The sequence below is a fragment of the Bos indicus x Bos taurus genome, chromosome 7 (assembly GCF_003369695.1).
Source record: "Bos indicus x Bos taurus breed Angus x Brahman F1 hybrid chromosome 7, Bos_hybrid_MaternalHap_v2.0, whole genome shotgun sequence".
NCBI classification, from domain to species: Eukaryota; Metazoa; Chordata; class Mammalia; order Artiodactyla; family Bovidae; genus Bos; species Bos indicus x Bos taurus.
This window is the reverse complement of record NC_040082.1, coordinates 83,316,309-83,332,951: the sequence shown is the minus strand read 5'-3', so window position 1 is coordinate 83,332,951 and position 16,643 is coordinate 83,316,309. Positions and strand designations below refer to the sequence as shown.

The 16,643-nt window shown below is 39.9% G+C and overlaps 1 protein-coding gene across 1 annotated transcript in view; it reads left to right on the top strand.

Annotated features, from left to right (window-relative positions):
- The window catches only part of ALDH7A1 (aldehyde dehydrogenase 7 family member A1), a 37,543-nt gene that overhangs the window by 15,793 nt on the left and 5,107 nt on the right, over positions 1-16,643 (top strand). Inside the window, exons 8-16 of the mRNA XM_027547009.1 lie at positions 2,190-2,267; positions 4,106-4,203; positions 6,700-6,741; positions 8,915-9,009; positions 11,330-11,414; positions 12,335-12,441; positions 14,766-14,882; positions 16,094-16,191; positions 16,418-16,491. Coding sequence (XP_027402810.1) covers positions 2,190-2,267; positions 4,106-4,203; positions 6,700-6,741; positions 8,915-9,009; positions 11,330-11,414; positions 12,335-12,441; positions 14,766-14,882; positions 16,094-16,191; positions 16,418-16,491 — 794 coding nt within the window. The remainder of the gene's footprint in view (positions 1-2,189; positions 2,268-4,105; positions 4,204-6,699; positions 6,742-8,914; positions 9,010-11,329; positions 11,415-12,334; positions 12,442-14,765; positions 14,883-16,093; positions 16,192-16,417; positions 16,492-16,643) is intronic.

Below are 16,643 nucleotides of genomic sequence, written 5' to 3'. Positions count from 1 at the left end.
TGTGATATTGAGGAAACAATATCTTGCAAGGTAAGGGTTCAAATTAAATATGAAAAAGAACCCAGATACAAAACACATAAAAATGATGAGATTCCCCTAGGCAGTTTTTAAAAATAATCTTTAAAAAAAAAAGCAAACCGTTAATATGAATATGGTGAACTGACTTGCCAGTTGTTATAAAATAGCAGATTAAATTATTATTTTAATGTTTTCAGTTATTGCTTTGGTATTCTTTTTTTTTTTTTTTTGCTTTGGTATTCTAAAACATAAAGTTATTCTTTGTGCTTTTAAATATTTATTTGGCTAAACCTTTGAAAGGTTTGAGGTGTTCACATAGGAACATGGCCTATTTTTTTTTTAGATGATTGAGAATATCATCTGATTTTTGTGATAGAAGACAGTAAGTTAAATGATGATATATTGTGCTGGAGTTAACCACAGGTATCATACCATCCACTGGGAGTTTATTTTTTTTCACTGGAAGTTTTTAAATTCAGCTGCTGTTCAGACTCATAAGATGACTACGTATTGTACCTGTCTGTTCAGAAGGATATAGACAAGAACATAGTTTTCTGGGAGGATAGCATCAGGTACAGGTATTTCTATTCATTCGTTGTTTTTGGAGCAGTTTATTTCGGGAAAAGGAGCTGAGATCTACACTGGACAGGGATTACCTTGGCCTAGAAGCTCAATGCCCCACAGAAACCAAAAAGTCTTGTAACAATTCTTGTATGCGTGGCTTTCAGCCACTCACGAGGGACATGTAGTTACAGAAGCCACTGCACTCAGAGAAGAGCAAAAGCATGAGGTTCCAGTCATAGTTCTCGGGTCATTATTCCAGTTTAGATGGGGGTGATAAGTCAGGGGTTGCCTTTACCGTGAGCCATGTTGTCTAGATAGCATTGTTGACATTGGCGTTTATCAGGTAAGCTGAGGATCAAAACTGAGAGTTAACCCAAGGTCAGATTCTCATGAATTAGGGAAAGAGGGTTTGATTAACTTTTACCCACAGGTGCAAAGCAAAATGCCTGCCCTTCAGGCGCAGTCAGCTGCTTGTGTAGACAGCAGATACACCCTGAGTCCCTGGAGAGAATCATACACCCTGATTCTTAGTCTCAGACATGACAACTACAGTGTGTGATCCTTGATGGGTGGAGGAAAGAAAACAGCTGTAAAGGACATTTGGGGGGCCAATTGGAGAATTTACTTGGGTATGATAATGGTATCTTTTTTATGGAAGTGGGTATAGGATTTAGATCTTTATGAAATATCAGGTAGAAAGTAGCCAGTAGCTTGGGGTGATGGATCAAAAGAATTTTTGCTCCACTGAGGCACCTCCCCCTCAGGAAGCTCAAAATCAACGAAAGAACCCTGTTTCAGAGAAATCGGAATTACTGGAGCCATATTTTACAACTTAAAATCAGAGTTAAATTGCACTGAACTGTGTTTCTCATTTTGACTCTAACAGCCTCAGTTGTAAGCATAGACTTAAGAAAGGACTGTGCTTGTCCACCTTACTTTAGTCTGGTGGGTGGGGCACTGTTTCCTGACTGAGAGGTTGGTGGGAGGCCAGTAGACACTAGTCCTGAACTTCTCTGGGGTTCTGCAGGCAGGTCCTGAGCCCTCTGCTGTTTCCTCCACATCCCCTCTTGGTTTGGGGAACCTTTTTCCCATCTCATCCTTTACCCTTTCTCTAGCTGACTCTGGTTGGAAGAGATGCAGCAAAACCTCTCATGGCTAATGGAAACTATCCTTCATTGTCTTCATCTTTCTGGGTTTTATTCCATATATCCCTTTTTATTTCTTTAACATTATTTTAATGGATTTGTGGTGAGAAAGGGCTCCCCCACCTGCCCCCAAAAGCCCTGTAATCAGTTTACCACTTTGAACTGGATGTCTTCATAGTTGGGCAGAAGGTATTTGAGAACAGTGATCACTTGGACTTCTTAACCAATGCTTTAGGTCTTTTATATATTTTGCCTGTCTTCTTATGAAGTTTTTTTTAGGGGAAAAAAAAAAATTCTGCATTTAAGTGTTTGAAAACCTCCTCTAGTATGTGAGGCCTAGATATTTGAGGGATGGGAGAGAAAGTTGAAAAAGGAAAGCCAAATGGTTGGAATTTATTATTTTTCAAAATATGGTAAGAAATTAAATCAGTCCCTTCCTTAGAATCGCCTTTTCTTTTCTAGAATAATAGCCAAAGTTCTGGAGGACAACAAGCTGCCTGGTGCAATTTGTTCCTTGACTTGTGGTGGAGCAGATATCGGGTGAGTCAGCAGGCCCAGAGTGTCTTTCTGCTGAAGGACCTGGGATGATCACCTAGAATCATCTTTACTAGAATTTCAAAACCCAGTATAGTGGAGGAGGTGAGAGTGGTGTTTTGAAATCTTTACTATTACAGATCTCACTGGGCTTTACTTCATTAATATGTAGATGTTGTTGGAGGGTGAGTGAGAATTGTCTTTTTCATTGCCCAGAGCTACTCTTATAAGGTGTTCGTGTTACACATTACTGTGCCAGCGTGCAGCCTGTGGTTTCCTGGCGTTTGATATATCAATGTGCTCACTTACAAAGCAGAGCTGTGGAGCTGTGCTCTGCTGTCTCACTCCCCACCGAGGACACGTAGCCTATTCTCTGGGTTCCTCCGTGACCAGAGAAGGGAACCCTGGAGAGGCAACTTCTGATTTATTGATTTTCAAAAGTCTCCATGTAGTTCACGTACCATAAAGTTTTCTCTTTAAAAATGTGCAGTTCAGTGGTTTTTAGAATAGACACAGTGTTGTACAGCCATCCTCATTACCTTATTCCAGAACATTTTTGTTACCCGCCCCTCAAAAGAGCCTGAGACACAGAGCAGTCACTTCCCCTCCCTCTTCCCCTGGCAGCCCCTCTTCTACTTCCTGTCTCTGTATTTGCCTGTCTGGGATATTTCTTATAAATGCAATCATACAACACGTTGCCTTTGCATTTGGCTTCTTTCACTTGGCAGAATGTCACAACCTCCTTTTTTAGCTGGAATGGACTATACTTTCTCTGAACCATGGTAAAAGCTGGTTCTACTGGCCTTTTTATTAGGTGATGTTTCCTAGGAGTCAGGTCTTAGAACCCTTACTGGTATGGTGAAAGTCTTACTCTTGTCTCCATCTATTGTACTTAATGGGCAGTCTAAAAAAGGAGTAGTAAAGACTTTTTTTTTTTAGATAAGTGAAAACATTTTAGAAATTTTATTTAGAAAATACAACTCCTATATAAAGAGTGCATATAGTGAAGTATTATCTAAATGTCATTTAAAACATGACATTTAAAACATGTCTATCCTTTGACCCACTCTGTTCTTATACTTAGGATGTGCAGTCCTTCAAGTTGGCCTTGGTATTGCTCAGGTGATAACAGTAGTGTGTACAAGAGGGCTTTAAGCAGCAACCCCCTCCAGTGTCAGTGCCCATGTGTGCTGGACTGACCTGGGAAAGCCCACATGTACAGTGTCATCAAGCATTTCCAGCCCTGCATTGGTCTGAATCGGTGTCTGTCTTGCTTGGCACACACCACACCCTTTGAAGCACTGAGCTATAAGCAAGGAGGTTCAGATTGACAGTGATTGGTCTACCTTCCTTAGAAACTGGAAATCCTAGCACAGACTTTCTAAGTCAGCTTCCAAGAGGGATGATTAGGATATTTCCCTACAGTCTTTGCACTTTTAATTCTTTTTCAAAAATATTTTTTAATTATTTTATTTTGAAGAGTTTATTTGTTTTTAGTCAAGCCACGCAGCATGCGGGATCTCAGTTCCCTGACCAGGGATTGAACCCGTGCACCCTGCATTGGGAGCATGGAGCCTTAACCACTGGACCACCAGGGAAGTCCCTAAACTTTTAATTCTTGAAAGAATCAGTTTTAAGAGACTTCAAAATAACTGAGATGCTCATCGAGGAAATGCTCCAGTTGAAATGTCCAGTCACCCATCAGTACAAGAAGGAATATCTTCCTTAACAACATCCTTGAGGCGATTTCTGTTTATGGAGAGCTCCCAGAATGGGTTAGGCACTGTCAGATGCCAGCATTGCTGGGTTTCTCTCCTTGGGTGACCGTGTCTGTTCCCCTGCAGCACAGCAATGGCCAAGGATGAGCGAGTGGACCTGTTGTCCTTCACCGGGAGCACTCAAGTGGGAAAACAGGTGGCCCTTATGGTACAGGAGAGGTTTGGTAAGTGTTGGCTTTATAATGAGCATTTTAATACCCTCAACTATGGATGTGCAATCTAAAGATTGGGTTTTTTCCATGGATTATTTGACTGACTGTCCAAGTAAAAGAAAAGATATAGTTAATAGTGGGTTAATATTAACAGCAAAGGATGTCATTCCCTCCCTAACTGACTGTAGTAGAATCATATCAAATGTATTTATTAATCTGTATCAGACCAGTTTAGCAAGTAAAAAAAGAAAACTCGCGATTTAAACAGGACTATTCAGAGTACGGGACCTAGAGTGAATGTGGTATAGAAGACTTGCGTCTGTTCTTCTCTCATTTATGATGTTGCTCTCGGTGGCTTTGATAATAACAGCCCCATCCCTATGTAATGTAATATCTGCTTGATGCTTAGGCTTCCCTGGTGGCTCAGTGGTAAAGAATCTACGTGCCACTGCAGTGACATGGGTTTGATCCCTGATCCAGGAAGATCCTACTTGCCTTGAAGCAGCTAAGCTGTGCGCAACTACTGAGCTGGTGCTCTTGAGCCCAGAAGCCACAACGACTGAAGCCTACAGGCCCAAGAGCCCCGTGCTCTGCAACAAAGAAGCCACCTCAATGAGAAGCCCACACTAGAGAGCAGCCCCCTCAATCTAACTAGAGAAAAGCCCACGCAGCAAGAAAGACCCAAGAGAGCCAAAAATAAATTAATTTAAAAAAATCCTTTAAAAATAAAAATCCATTTGATGCTTAACTGTTTCAGAGTAGTGGAGGTGAGAACATATTCTCCGGTTGTTACATATGCTGCTAATCCCACAAGTAAATAAAAGTTACTTACATGGAAGCTGATTTTGAAGTGCAGTTAAGAAAAAATAAATATATATTTAAAAGGTCAGTAGTAAACACAGCTCTAAGTTGAGGCAAACAGATCTCAAATCTCAGTGCTCAGGAGTGTAAAATGAGAATGGTGTACATAACCTCCTGTATACCTTCCTGGAATGTAAGTTGGCAGCGTGTATCAGGAGCTGTAATAGTCATACCCTTTGCCCCTGACCTAAGTAGATAATCGAGAGGTAGGTAATCAACATCAAATATATGCAACACTAGAGAAGTTGTTAAACAAAAGGTGGCTTGTATCATGGTGATGGAATGCTATATTGTGATGTTTAAAAAATACAGCTCTTAATAATTTAGAGAAAAACTGAACTGATAGGCTTTTATTAAGGAAATAAAGCAAAATTGATTATTATGATCTCAACTGAATATAGATGTATAGGAGAGAGATTGGAAGGCACTGTATCAAAGTATGAGGAGAGATTTCATGGTAACTTGTGCCATGCCTTTGGCTTATTTGATTCTTTTTCGCCTTTTTTTTTTTTCCCCAAATAATTTTCTACAATGAGCACATAATTTTTAAACTCTTTAATTGTGGTAATATATATGTGTGTATATATATATATATATATACAAAACTTAACATTTGGTTTATATATATAACTGTACAATTCAGTTGCATTCAGTACATTTGCACTTACATTGTTGTGAAACTGTCACCATCATCCATTTCCAGAACTTTTTTTGTCTTCCCAACTCTCTACCCATTAAAAACCAATTCCCTATTTCTTCCATCTCCTAGCCCTTGGGAACAAGCATTCTGTTTTCTGTCTCAGACTTGACTATTCTAAGAGCCTCCTCTTATAAGTAGACTCATACAGTAGATGCCTTTCTGTGTCTCAGTTATTTCACTTAGCATAGTATCTTCAAGGTTTATCCATGTTGTAGCATGTGTCAGAACTTCCTTTTAAAGACTGAGTAATACTCTATTGTATGGATATACCACTGTTTATCTATCTGTGCATTTGTCTATAGATACTTGGGTTGATTCTGCCTCTTAGCTATTGTGAAAAATGCTGTTGCAAATACTACTTAGGCCCCTGTTTACTTCTTACGGTTAAGTACCCAGAGGTGGAATTGTTAGATCTTATGGTAGTACTGTGTTTAAGTTCTTGGGAAATTGTCATATAATTTTCCTCGGTGACTGTACCATTTTACACTAACTGTTTGGAGTTAAAGGGGATATAATTTCAAGCTTAGAGAAATTGTAAGACTAACACAAAGAATCCCATATACTCTTTAATAAGTTTTACCAGTCACTTGCCCCATTTTTAAAATCACTTTCTCTTCAGCAGCACACACACACATACACACACAAAAACACATACATATTGTTTTTGAACCTTTTGAGAAAGTTGAAGACATTGTATTCCTTTAAATATGTTTGTGTATTTCCTAGGAACAAGGACTTTCTATCATATAACCATCAGACAGTTATTAAAATCAGTCATCTTGACATTAGTGCAATGCTCGTTCACTTTTCTTTTCCTTAAGGTACAACTGATTTATGCTCATGCTATATTTTAAATCTGAAAGTAAAGCAAATGGGATAGGCTGTGGTTTGCAGGTGTGTGCAATAAACTGAAATAGGCATTAATTTGTGTTTATATATTTCTAAAGGGAGAAGTTTATTAGAACTTGGAGGAAACAATGCCATTATAGGTAAGGCTGCCTTTTTTGTTTGTTTGTTTTCTGGTTGACATATCTTCAGTAGTCATCCTGAATGTGTAGAACTTGTGTGAGAACTCATCTGTTCTGTCTGTTGTTTGAGATCTAACTCCCGTGCGTGGGAACTTTTCCTTATGAGACAGAGCACAGTGTGTTCATGTTTGGAAAATGTTCCCTGGGGCTTAGAACCTATGTGTGAGACTTTCTAATGTAGCATGTTTCTTGTTCTCCTATTTTTTTTTTAAACGGGCCACATGTTTCTCTAGAATAAATAAGTCACTCTTTATATGATCTGTTTCCAGAAATACTAGTTTGTCATCAGTGGAATGTTGAGTGCTTTCACATTGGGAAGGAACACTTCCTTAAGGTATTTTATCATTTAGCTATAGTCTTAGGGATTATTTAATTCTCTTTTTCACTTGTTTGACACAAAAGGAAATAGTCCACCAGCGTAACTTCTGGATAATATAATGAATATCAGTTGGTTGAGACTTCGCAGAATCATGAATTTTATGATTAAAAAACTTCCTAATTGTACATTGCTGTCGTTATTGTGTTTAATGCTTTTGTGTTTGTGGGGGACACCAGGAATAGAAAAAGTGTATGATGAAGGATTTGTTCTGGATGAACTTCTAGTCTTGTAAGAGAGAGCTGATTAAAAAATACAGTTAGCATTTATTGATCACTAGGCAATGGCACTCCACTCCAGTGCTCTTGCCTGGAAAATTCCATGGATGGAGGAGCCTGGTAGGCTGCAGTCCATGGGGTCGCTAGGAGTCGGATACGACGGAGCTACTTCACTTTATTTTTTTCACTTTCATGCATTGGAGAAGGAAATGGCAACCCACTCCAGTGTTCCTGCCTGGAGAATCCCATGGATGGGGGAGCCTGGTGGGCTGCCTTCTATGGGGTCGCACAGAGTCGGACACGACTGAAGTGACTTAGCAGCAGCAGCAGTAGCAGCAGCAGGCATTTGACAAGTACTGTGATAAGCTGTTTCATATGCCATATGTCATTTAATCCCCACAATAGTCCCATGAGGCAGATACCTTTATTAATCTCATTAGAAAGTTACACTGAGGCTTAAAATGATATGTGCCTAAAGTGACAGAGTCAGCATTTGTATCCTGGCAATCAGACCCCAGAGCACTGCTCTCTTTCTAAAACTCCTTCCTATCGTCCATTAGTACCCCAGATAATAGTATTCCATTTTATGGGTGAGGAAACTGAGGCTTAAAAAGGTAAAAATAACACAACTAAAAAGGGATGGGGATGGATAAGAACTTTGGTCTGTTTGGTTGTACAAACTACCTTCTTAACTATCACATTAGTCTGAGAGTGCTATTAGACTGGGCAGGGGAACATTGAGGATGTAAAAGGCAATTGGGACTGTAAGTTTATGGAAGGAGTGGAAAGGAAAGAGTTATAAGTAATACAGTGTATCACTGGAAGGGTTAATCTTGTAAAGACGATGCTCGTTTTTTCTTCAGAGGGCAGAAGAGTAGGAGGAAGGAATATAGACAAAAGGGGAGAGGAATCTGGAGGTGATTTTGTGTTGATCTCTTCAGAGTTGCAGAGGAAGCAGGAAAGGGCTTATCCAAGATTTTTCGCTAAGTGCAGGGTAAGGTCATCTGGTGAGGGAGTAAAGGGCATGAGGGATTTGAGAGATTTGAAAAAACTTCTATAGAGGGGGGAACAAGTGGCATTTAAGGGAACGGACTGATGCAGGTGAGGGTGTAGATATTGTTAGAGAGCTTGGTTTGATGTTGGTAATAAATCAGAAGGGTCCCAATGGGCTCTCTATGGCCCAGGGAATCTGCCATTGTAATCGGCCGTGGGGTTGAGGGTGGAGGCAAGTAAAACTGACAAAGACAACGGTGTCTTATAGAAGAGATCACGTTTGAGTGCAGACAAGGCTTAGTCAGCACCAGAAACTCCCAAGAGGTGAAAGATAAAACAGGTCAAAGAGGATGAACTCATCGCTCTATTCTCATATCATTTTCCCTGGGAGAGAAGTTGCCTCTGCTGTGTGAACCTGCTCATCTTAGAGGAGTAGTTCTGCTGTTCTCTTCCAGTGCTTTCTAAAGGCATCATCTTGCACCACTTAGTGTCAAGGACCTTGTCTGCCTACTTCATGACACTAATGGGTGTGTTTTGTTTCCCTAAGCTTTTGAGGACGCGGACCTCAGCTTAGTCGTCCCCTCAGCTCTCTTTGCAGCCGTGGGGACAGCCGGCCAGAGGTGCACCACCGCGAGGCGCCTGGTGAGTGTCTGCGTGGGCATGTGAGGGTGTCCCGCTTTTCCATTGCCATTTTTAAACACACTGTACCATTCAGGAAGTGTGATAGAAGCACCGCTAGAAACCTGCGGTTTCTGAACGTGGTTGACGCTCCTGCTCTGTTCTGTGCTCGTGGCACATTGTGCTGGTCAGCGGGGGTCCCTGCCTCAGCTCTGCCCCAAGCTAGACGTGGCCCAGCCCTCCCTGGAGTTGGACTTGGGAGATTAGACCTGCTTTCAATCCTGCACCTAACAATGTGGACCGAGTCCCATGTCACTTGGAGAATAAAACAACCTGAACACCCTAGGGGGTTGCAAAGAGTCGGACATGACTTAGAGCCTGAACAACAACAAAACATTTGAAAAATTAGAAACTGTTTGCTAAAAGACAGACAATTTTGGCTTTTTTATAGACATTTTAAGTAGTAAAATATTTTAAAAATTAAAAAAATTTTGGCCTGTAAGTCAAGTCTTGGATTTGACTTGATGTTACATAATTTTCTGGAAAGTAAATGTATGTGTATTCTGTCTTTAGAAATGTCTAAGTCTGTTCACATAGTGTATAGAGCACATAAATATTAAGTGAATATGATGAGAGTGGTTTCCCTTCAGTGTTTGGGGCTTGGGAAGTTTAATATCCACCCTTAGTTTTGGGCTGGATTTTAAAATGTTTTTTTATGGGATACAGCCTTGATTTTCATGACTCATGCTACTGAAAATTTGTGCCAAACAAGTTTTGATTAGGCAGAAAATTTGGCTACATTTTCCTTTTTAAAAATAATTGTTGTTGAGTTTTCCTCCTGTCATTAAAAAAAAAAAATCGAATTATGGAGGAATTCAGTTCAGTTCAGTTCAGTCGCTCAGTCGTGTCCAGCTCTTTGCCACTCCATGAATCGCAGCACGCCAGGCCTCCCTGTCCATCACCAACTCCCGGAGTTCACCCAAACTCATGTGCATCGAGTCAGTGATGCCATCCAGCCGTGTCATCCTCTGTTGTCCCCTTCTCCTCCTGCCCCCAATCCTTCCCAGCATCAAGGTCTTTTCCAATGAGTCAGCTCTTCTGAGGTGGCCATAGCTTTGAGTTTTTCCTCCCAGCCACAATGAATGTGAACAAATTCTTTATAAGATTAGCATAATCTAAATTAGTTTTAGAAGAAGATAATAGGGAAATTAAGTCTTTACTTTTGCCATGACCTCTCATTTTCACTTTTCCTATATTTTATAGTAAATGAATATCAATCTTTTCTTTGTTTTTGCATTATTCAGTTGAAGTTCTCAAAAACATTTAATAAGCTACAATTTTCATTAAGTATTTATAATTTATTAAATTTGTTCACCTTAAGCATTTATTACATTAAAGCTTAGAAGGAAGCAGTCATACTCCAAAATATTGTAGTCTTAATTACATGGCAAACTATGAAATGATGTAAATGTCAAGTATTTTTTTATTTGGTCAACTTTTGTTTTTCTTTTGTGTCCTGGAGCAAATATGCATAGCTATGCTTTCTATTAAGTGTCAAATATTAAAGGATACTATTGTATCCTTTCTATTAAGTGTCAAATATTAAAGGATACTATTTGGGTCAAATATCAAAGGATACTATTGTATCCTTTCTATTAAGTGTCAAATATTAAAGGATACTATTTGGGTCATAACCCAAATCAATTTCTATAGGGACAGTAGTAGTCCTTAGAAAAATCCACTCCAGTACTACATACCTCTCTATGATTTATCGTTGGCCCTCTGTATTCAAAATCTTCTGTTTCAACCAACTGTGAACCATGTAGTCCTGAAGCATTTATTCTCGAAAAATATTTTTATACAGGGGAACTTGAGCAGTTCAAACCCATGTTGTTCCAGGGTCACCTGTATAAATCAGTACTATAAAGAAAAGTTGGGAGAACTTCCCTGGTGGTCCAGTGGTTAAGACTATGAGCTTCCAAGGCAGGGGGCCCAGGTTCGATCCCTGGTTGGGGAACTAGATCCCACATGCTGCAACTAAGACCTAGCCCAGCCAAATAAATAGGTAAACCTTTAAAAAAAAAAAAAGAAAGAAAGAAAAAGAAAAATTGGAAGAATTCCTTGGCAGTCTAGTGGTTAGGGCTCTGAGATTTCACTGCTGAGGGCATGGGTTCAATCCCTGGCCAGGGAACTAAGATCCCACAGCTTCACAATGTGGCCAAAAAAAAAAAAAAATGCTGCAGGAAAAAAATAAAATTGTACATTGTTAGCAATTTTGTGCATTTATATGTACTATTAATAGTGCATTTATATTTCCTAATCCCTTGAATGTTTCTTCATTTAGTTCTTACATGAAAGCATCCATGATGAAGTTGTCAATAGACTTAAAAAGGCCTACGCACAGATCCGTGTTGGGAACCCTTGGGACTGTGAGTATCCGGTTGAGTTCAGAGATTTTCTTTTTAACTGCTGATGGTATAAGAGTTTCTGATTTTCTACATATATATTTTCCCTTTCCGAGAGGCCCAAGGGACTCTGAAGCAGGTTATTATTGGGCAGTTGGAGTGACAAGTCTGCTCCGAGTTAGGATCTGAGTGTTTCATGTGAGCTGGTGCGTGAGCTTGGGAAATGATCTTGAGGTGGGGAGAGTTTGAGGAGCTGCTCCTTCTCTGTTTCCCTCTTTGGAGTTACCACCATATTCCCTTAGGCAAGGTGGTGAGAGGCACCTACCTGACTTCTCTGCTTCCATTTCTGCCTTCCAGCATAACCAAAGTAGTTTAAAAAATGTAATCAGATAATTCACTCTCTTGCTTAACACATTCATTGCTTTTGGACTAAAACTTCGATGCCTTTGGAGCCCCATTTTAGCAAGTTTATAGTCTTGCGTGGTCTGACCTCATCGCCTCCCTGACCCCCTGTGCACCCTTAACTTGTTCACGACTGCTGGGCCTATGAGGTTCTTAGAGAATAGTCACCCTGTAATGAAGAAGCAGAGCCTATATTTTGACTGCAGCTCTCTGATGAATTGATAGCTCTTTGCCTAGATTTGACCCTCCATGTTTCTTTATAGAAAGCTTATGAGGACTCAGTCACACCTGCTTTTTTGCAAGTCTTCTGTGGCTGCTTTTGCACTGCATTGGTGGAGTTGAGTAGTCATGGCAGAGACCACGTGTCACACCAAGCATTAAATAGTTACTCTCTGGCTCTTTGCAGAGAAAGATTGCTGAAACCTCCTGCTCTAAACCGAAGTGATACATGAAGGGATTGGTGTGCTCATTGGAATAGCTGTTAGAATAATAAAATGATGCCTTTTAGGGTGAAATGAAGAGCATTCTTTTTTTCTCTCCAGCTAACGTTCTGTATGGGCCACTCCACACCAAACAGGCAGTGAGCATGTTTCTTGGAGCAGTGGAAGAAGCAAAGAAAGAAGGTGGCACCGTTGTCTATGGTGGCAAGGTAAGGACCACTTGAGATCAGGACTTTCTTTTCCTTTTGCGCACAAGTAGGCTCTGGGTAAATTGATGAAGTGTCCCTGACTGCCGGCTTTCTTTTCTGCATTCCTTTTGTAATAGGGGAGTAAGTACATATTTGAAAGAATGACAGTGTAACACGCATGGAACATTTCTGAAAAGACACAACTCAGAGCCAAGGTTATCTTTGAATTGTGTGCCTGGCAATTTGTATGGAAGGAAGATGAAGACCTCTTTCTCATGGTACAGGGGAAGACTGTATTCAGTACAGTTTAAATCTGCATTTAATCGTGATTTTTAAGTCATTTAAGGCAGAGAGTCAAAAAAATACACACTACAAGCATTTTAATTTGACACATATTACTGTTATCAGTGGAAAATTAATTAGTTGGTTTAAGAAAGAAATGGAAAATTTTATTTGAGCCAAGTTGAGGATTATAACCCAGGAACAGCATCTTGGAACGTTTCAAGAACCATTCTGCCTGTTAGAAGTCAAGGCAGTTAGAAAAGTATTTTAGACAGAGGGCTGTATATTAAATGAGAGTTTACACAGTCTAGAGAAATGTCATCGTGGCTCCTTACAAGATAATGAAGGAGTGTTACATTTTAGGAACTGTATTATTGGTGCTTGGAGAATGTTTGCTCTTTATGGTTGAGCAGGTGTTTCTGCTTATGGGGAGGTTTGGTTGACGCATAATACAGATACACAATGCACAGTAGAGGGGAGAGAGGAGGCCATAGGGCAAAGAAAGCTTTTGATGGTTAAATTTTTCTTGTCTTGCTGTAAAATATGAATTTCATTTCACACTCTATTTGTTTGATTCTTGAGATGCAGATCCAAGGCAGTTTCTTCATGTACGATAGAAGTTTGTCTTCATCCTTGAATAAGCTATAAATATCATTTATTATCTACAATGTATTTTCAGTTCTTTAAAAATCACAGTGAACTGAGTCTCTTGCAAAGCTCTCTGAGAGCAGAATCCTTCTCTTAACATTGACACACCTACATTTCACCTGATAGACATGTGTATACATATTTGTATTTTTGTTACTTATTTACCTTGAGTTTTTTTTTTTAAGCATATAACTTAATCTTTTTAGAAGTAACTTCCCCCCCCCCTTGGGTAATATTTGCTTAAGTTACATAATGCAGTATAGGATTACAGTAACAAATACAGCTGCTGCATACAGAACTGGGGGTAAATACAGATGACTGTTGGTAAACATACAGCTCAGAACGGTGAGAACAGAATTCTACAGGCACACCGGAGAACTGACCACTGGCCAAGCAGCTTGCTGCTGGCATCAGAGTATTTTATAGACGTTAACGTGGAGATGAACTAGCGATTTGGTTATGTGGAGCTTAGTTAGGAGCGTGTCTACAGTATGCCCTTTTGGAGCTTCAGGTTTCTGTGTTCCTGTGTGTTAGTTTGCTAGGGCTGCCATAACAAAGCATCACAGAGTGGGTGGCTTAAGCAACACGTTTATTGTCTCACAGTTCTGGAGGCTGAGTCCAAAATCAAGGTGCTGGCAAGTTTGGTTCTTCCTGATGAGGCCTCTGGATTGCAGGTGGCCACCTTCTCTCAGTGTCTTCACATGGTCTGCTGGAGAGAGGAGGTCCTTGGTGTCTCTTCTTATGAGCAATTAGTTCTATCTAAGGGCCTCACCCACATGACCTCATTTAACTTTGCCTCCTTGAAGGTCCTGTCTTCAAATTTAGTCACAGTGGAGAAGGTGAGGTTTAAGGCTTCAACGTAAGAATTAGGGAGGAGGTGGAGGGGGGGTATGTTGTTAACAGGATGGATATAGATTACCTCTTTAAAAATTACGTGGAGTTAAAAATAGCCACCTATAGCTGCGTTTTTTCACTGTAACTTGGTCATGATGCATAGCCTGGCTCTCTGTCCTGGACCCTTTTTTCTTTTCTTTTTCTGACCAACTAAGTTAGAACCAATAGGTGGCAGAGAAATTGTCATTCATGATGGGAAGTTATTTTGGAGAAATAATTCACTTATAAATTATATTTATTTTTTTCCCCAAAAGTATAGGCATGGAACTTCCCTGGCAAAGACTTCGCATTCCGATGCAGGGAGTGTGGGTTTGATCCCTGGTTGAGGAGCTGATATCCCACATGCCCCGCCAAAAAACCAAAACATAGAACAGAAGCAATAATGTGACAGATTCAATAAAGACTTTAAAAATGGTCCATATGAAAAAAAAAAGACCTTAAAGTATAGGCAAAGATGGTATCTGCTGAACCGAAGAACCAAAAACAAACGTTCTTGGTTTTATTTCCGTTCTCTGCTGCAGGTTATGGATCGCCCTGGAAATTACGTAGAGCCGACAATCGTGACAGGTCTTGACCATGATGCATCCATTGTACACACAGAGACTTTTGCCCCGATTCTTTATGTCTTTAAATTCAAGGTAAAATGTGGATTCCTTCTCGCTTTTCTCTAGTTTAATGTTGAAACAAATGAGAAGACCAGGAGAAAATAAAGGCATATTCAATTTCACTCAGTTAGGCTTTTGGGGAGGTTTTATAAAATGACTCTGATTAGTAGAGATTTGAAAGTTAAGGACAAAAAATGATGATCCGAACACTTCAGACAATAAAGCATGTTAAGCTAGATTCCAGGGGAATTGAGACAAGCCAAGGGCCAATGTTGAAATTAATGGAGAATGTGGCCCAGATTGTCTGTATCACCTGATTCTGAGCTGTGTATGCTGTGCAATCATCTTGTGCACAAAAGGGATCAGGTAGTTTGATAGTCTGAGTGTTCAATATCAATAGACAAAATGAGAAGATATAAACATACAGTTACAACCTGTATCAGAGGACAGGCTGCCAGAGGTTTCAGCAGACATAGGTATCTAGAGGGTCTCCTTCCTCACATGCAGCAGGTCCTACTCTGCCAGCAGAAGCTTAGAGATTGAATTGAGGCTTGGCTACTATGATTAACACTTAAAGGGTAACGAGACATGCCTTGTTGCAATTATGTGATTGCATGAATTAAAATCTTGCTTTAAATTGTCTACTGTTGTTCCACATAATGTGACTATAAATTGTAGTTTCATGTTTTGTCGTGTGTCTACATGTTTGAGTTTCTGAGCATATCATTTAGCCCCTCTTGCCTAATCTGTAAATTTTGGATAACATTGATCCTATGTCATTGGCTGAGAATTAAATATATAAATGCATGTTCAATGCCCAGGTCAGTGTGTTTATGCTGCATGTAGTAAGAGCTTAGTAAATCATAGATCTTATATGTCCTGGCATGAACGGAAGAATGTACTTGTGTGTGTGTATGTGTGTTTTATGTTTATTTGGCTGTGCTGGGTCTTCATATGGAAACTCTTAGTTGCAGCATATGGGATCTAGTTCCCTGATGAGGGATGGAACCCAGATTCCCAGTACTGGGAACACTGAATCTTAGCCACTGGACAGCCAAGCAAGTCCCCCTATGTTTTTCTCAAAGTTCATTTGAGGGGAAGATCCCACAAAGCACTGTATTAGGAAGATGTTGACTCCTTAGTTCCCCTACGATTACACTGGTAAATTTTATGGAATGAGTTTACCATTAGCGGTTGGACCTGACACTGTATCATCTAACAGCTTCCAATGTCTGTCCTTTTAGAATGAAGATGAGGTCTTTGCATGGAACAATGAAGTCAAACAGGGACTTTCAAGTAGCATCTTTACCAAGGATATGGGCAGAATCTTTCGCTGGCTTGGGTATAACTTTATCTATTTTGAAAATGTATATAAGTCTGATTTGTGTGGTGAATGGACTTTACAAAAAAGAAAATGACACCATCATAGGTGAAAATCTGTTTTTCAGCACTGAGAATCTTAGAAGTTTTGTTTGGCTTATTTATTTATTCATTTGTGTGTGTGTGTGTGTATTTTTTTAACTTCCCTATATTTTGCTTTCGCTGTGCCTCCCTTTTTATATATGCAGACCAAAAGGATCAGACTGTGGCATTGTAAACGTCAACATTCCGACGAGTGGGGCTGAGATTGGAGGTGCATTTGGTATGTGGAGAATCCTTTTTCTTTTACCGTGTTGGACAACATGTGTGAAACATTGTCTGCCAGGAAAGCATAGAGACTTGGTACCCAAAGCTTTTATTGGGAGTTGGTCGCCCAGGCATGCAAGGCCTAACATGCCCCCAGATTTCAGACTC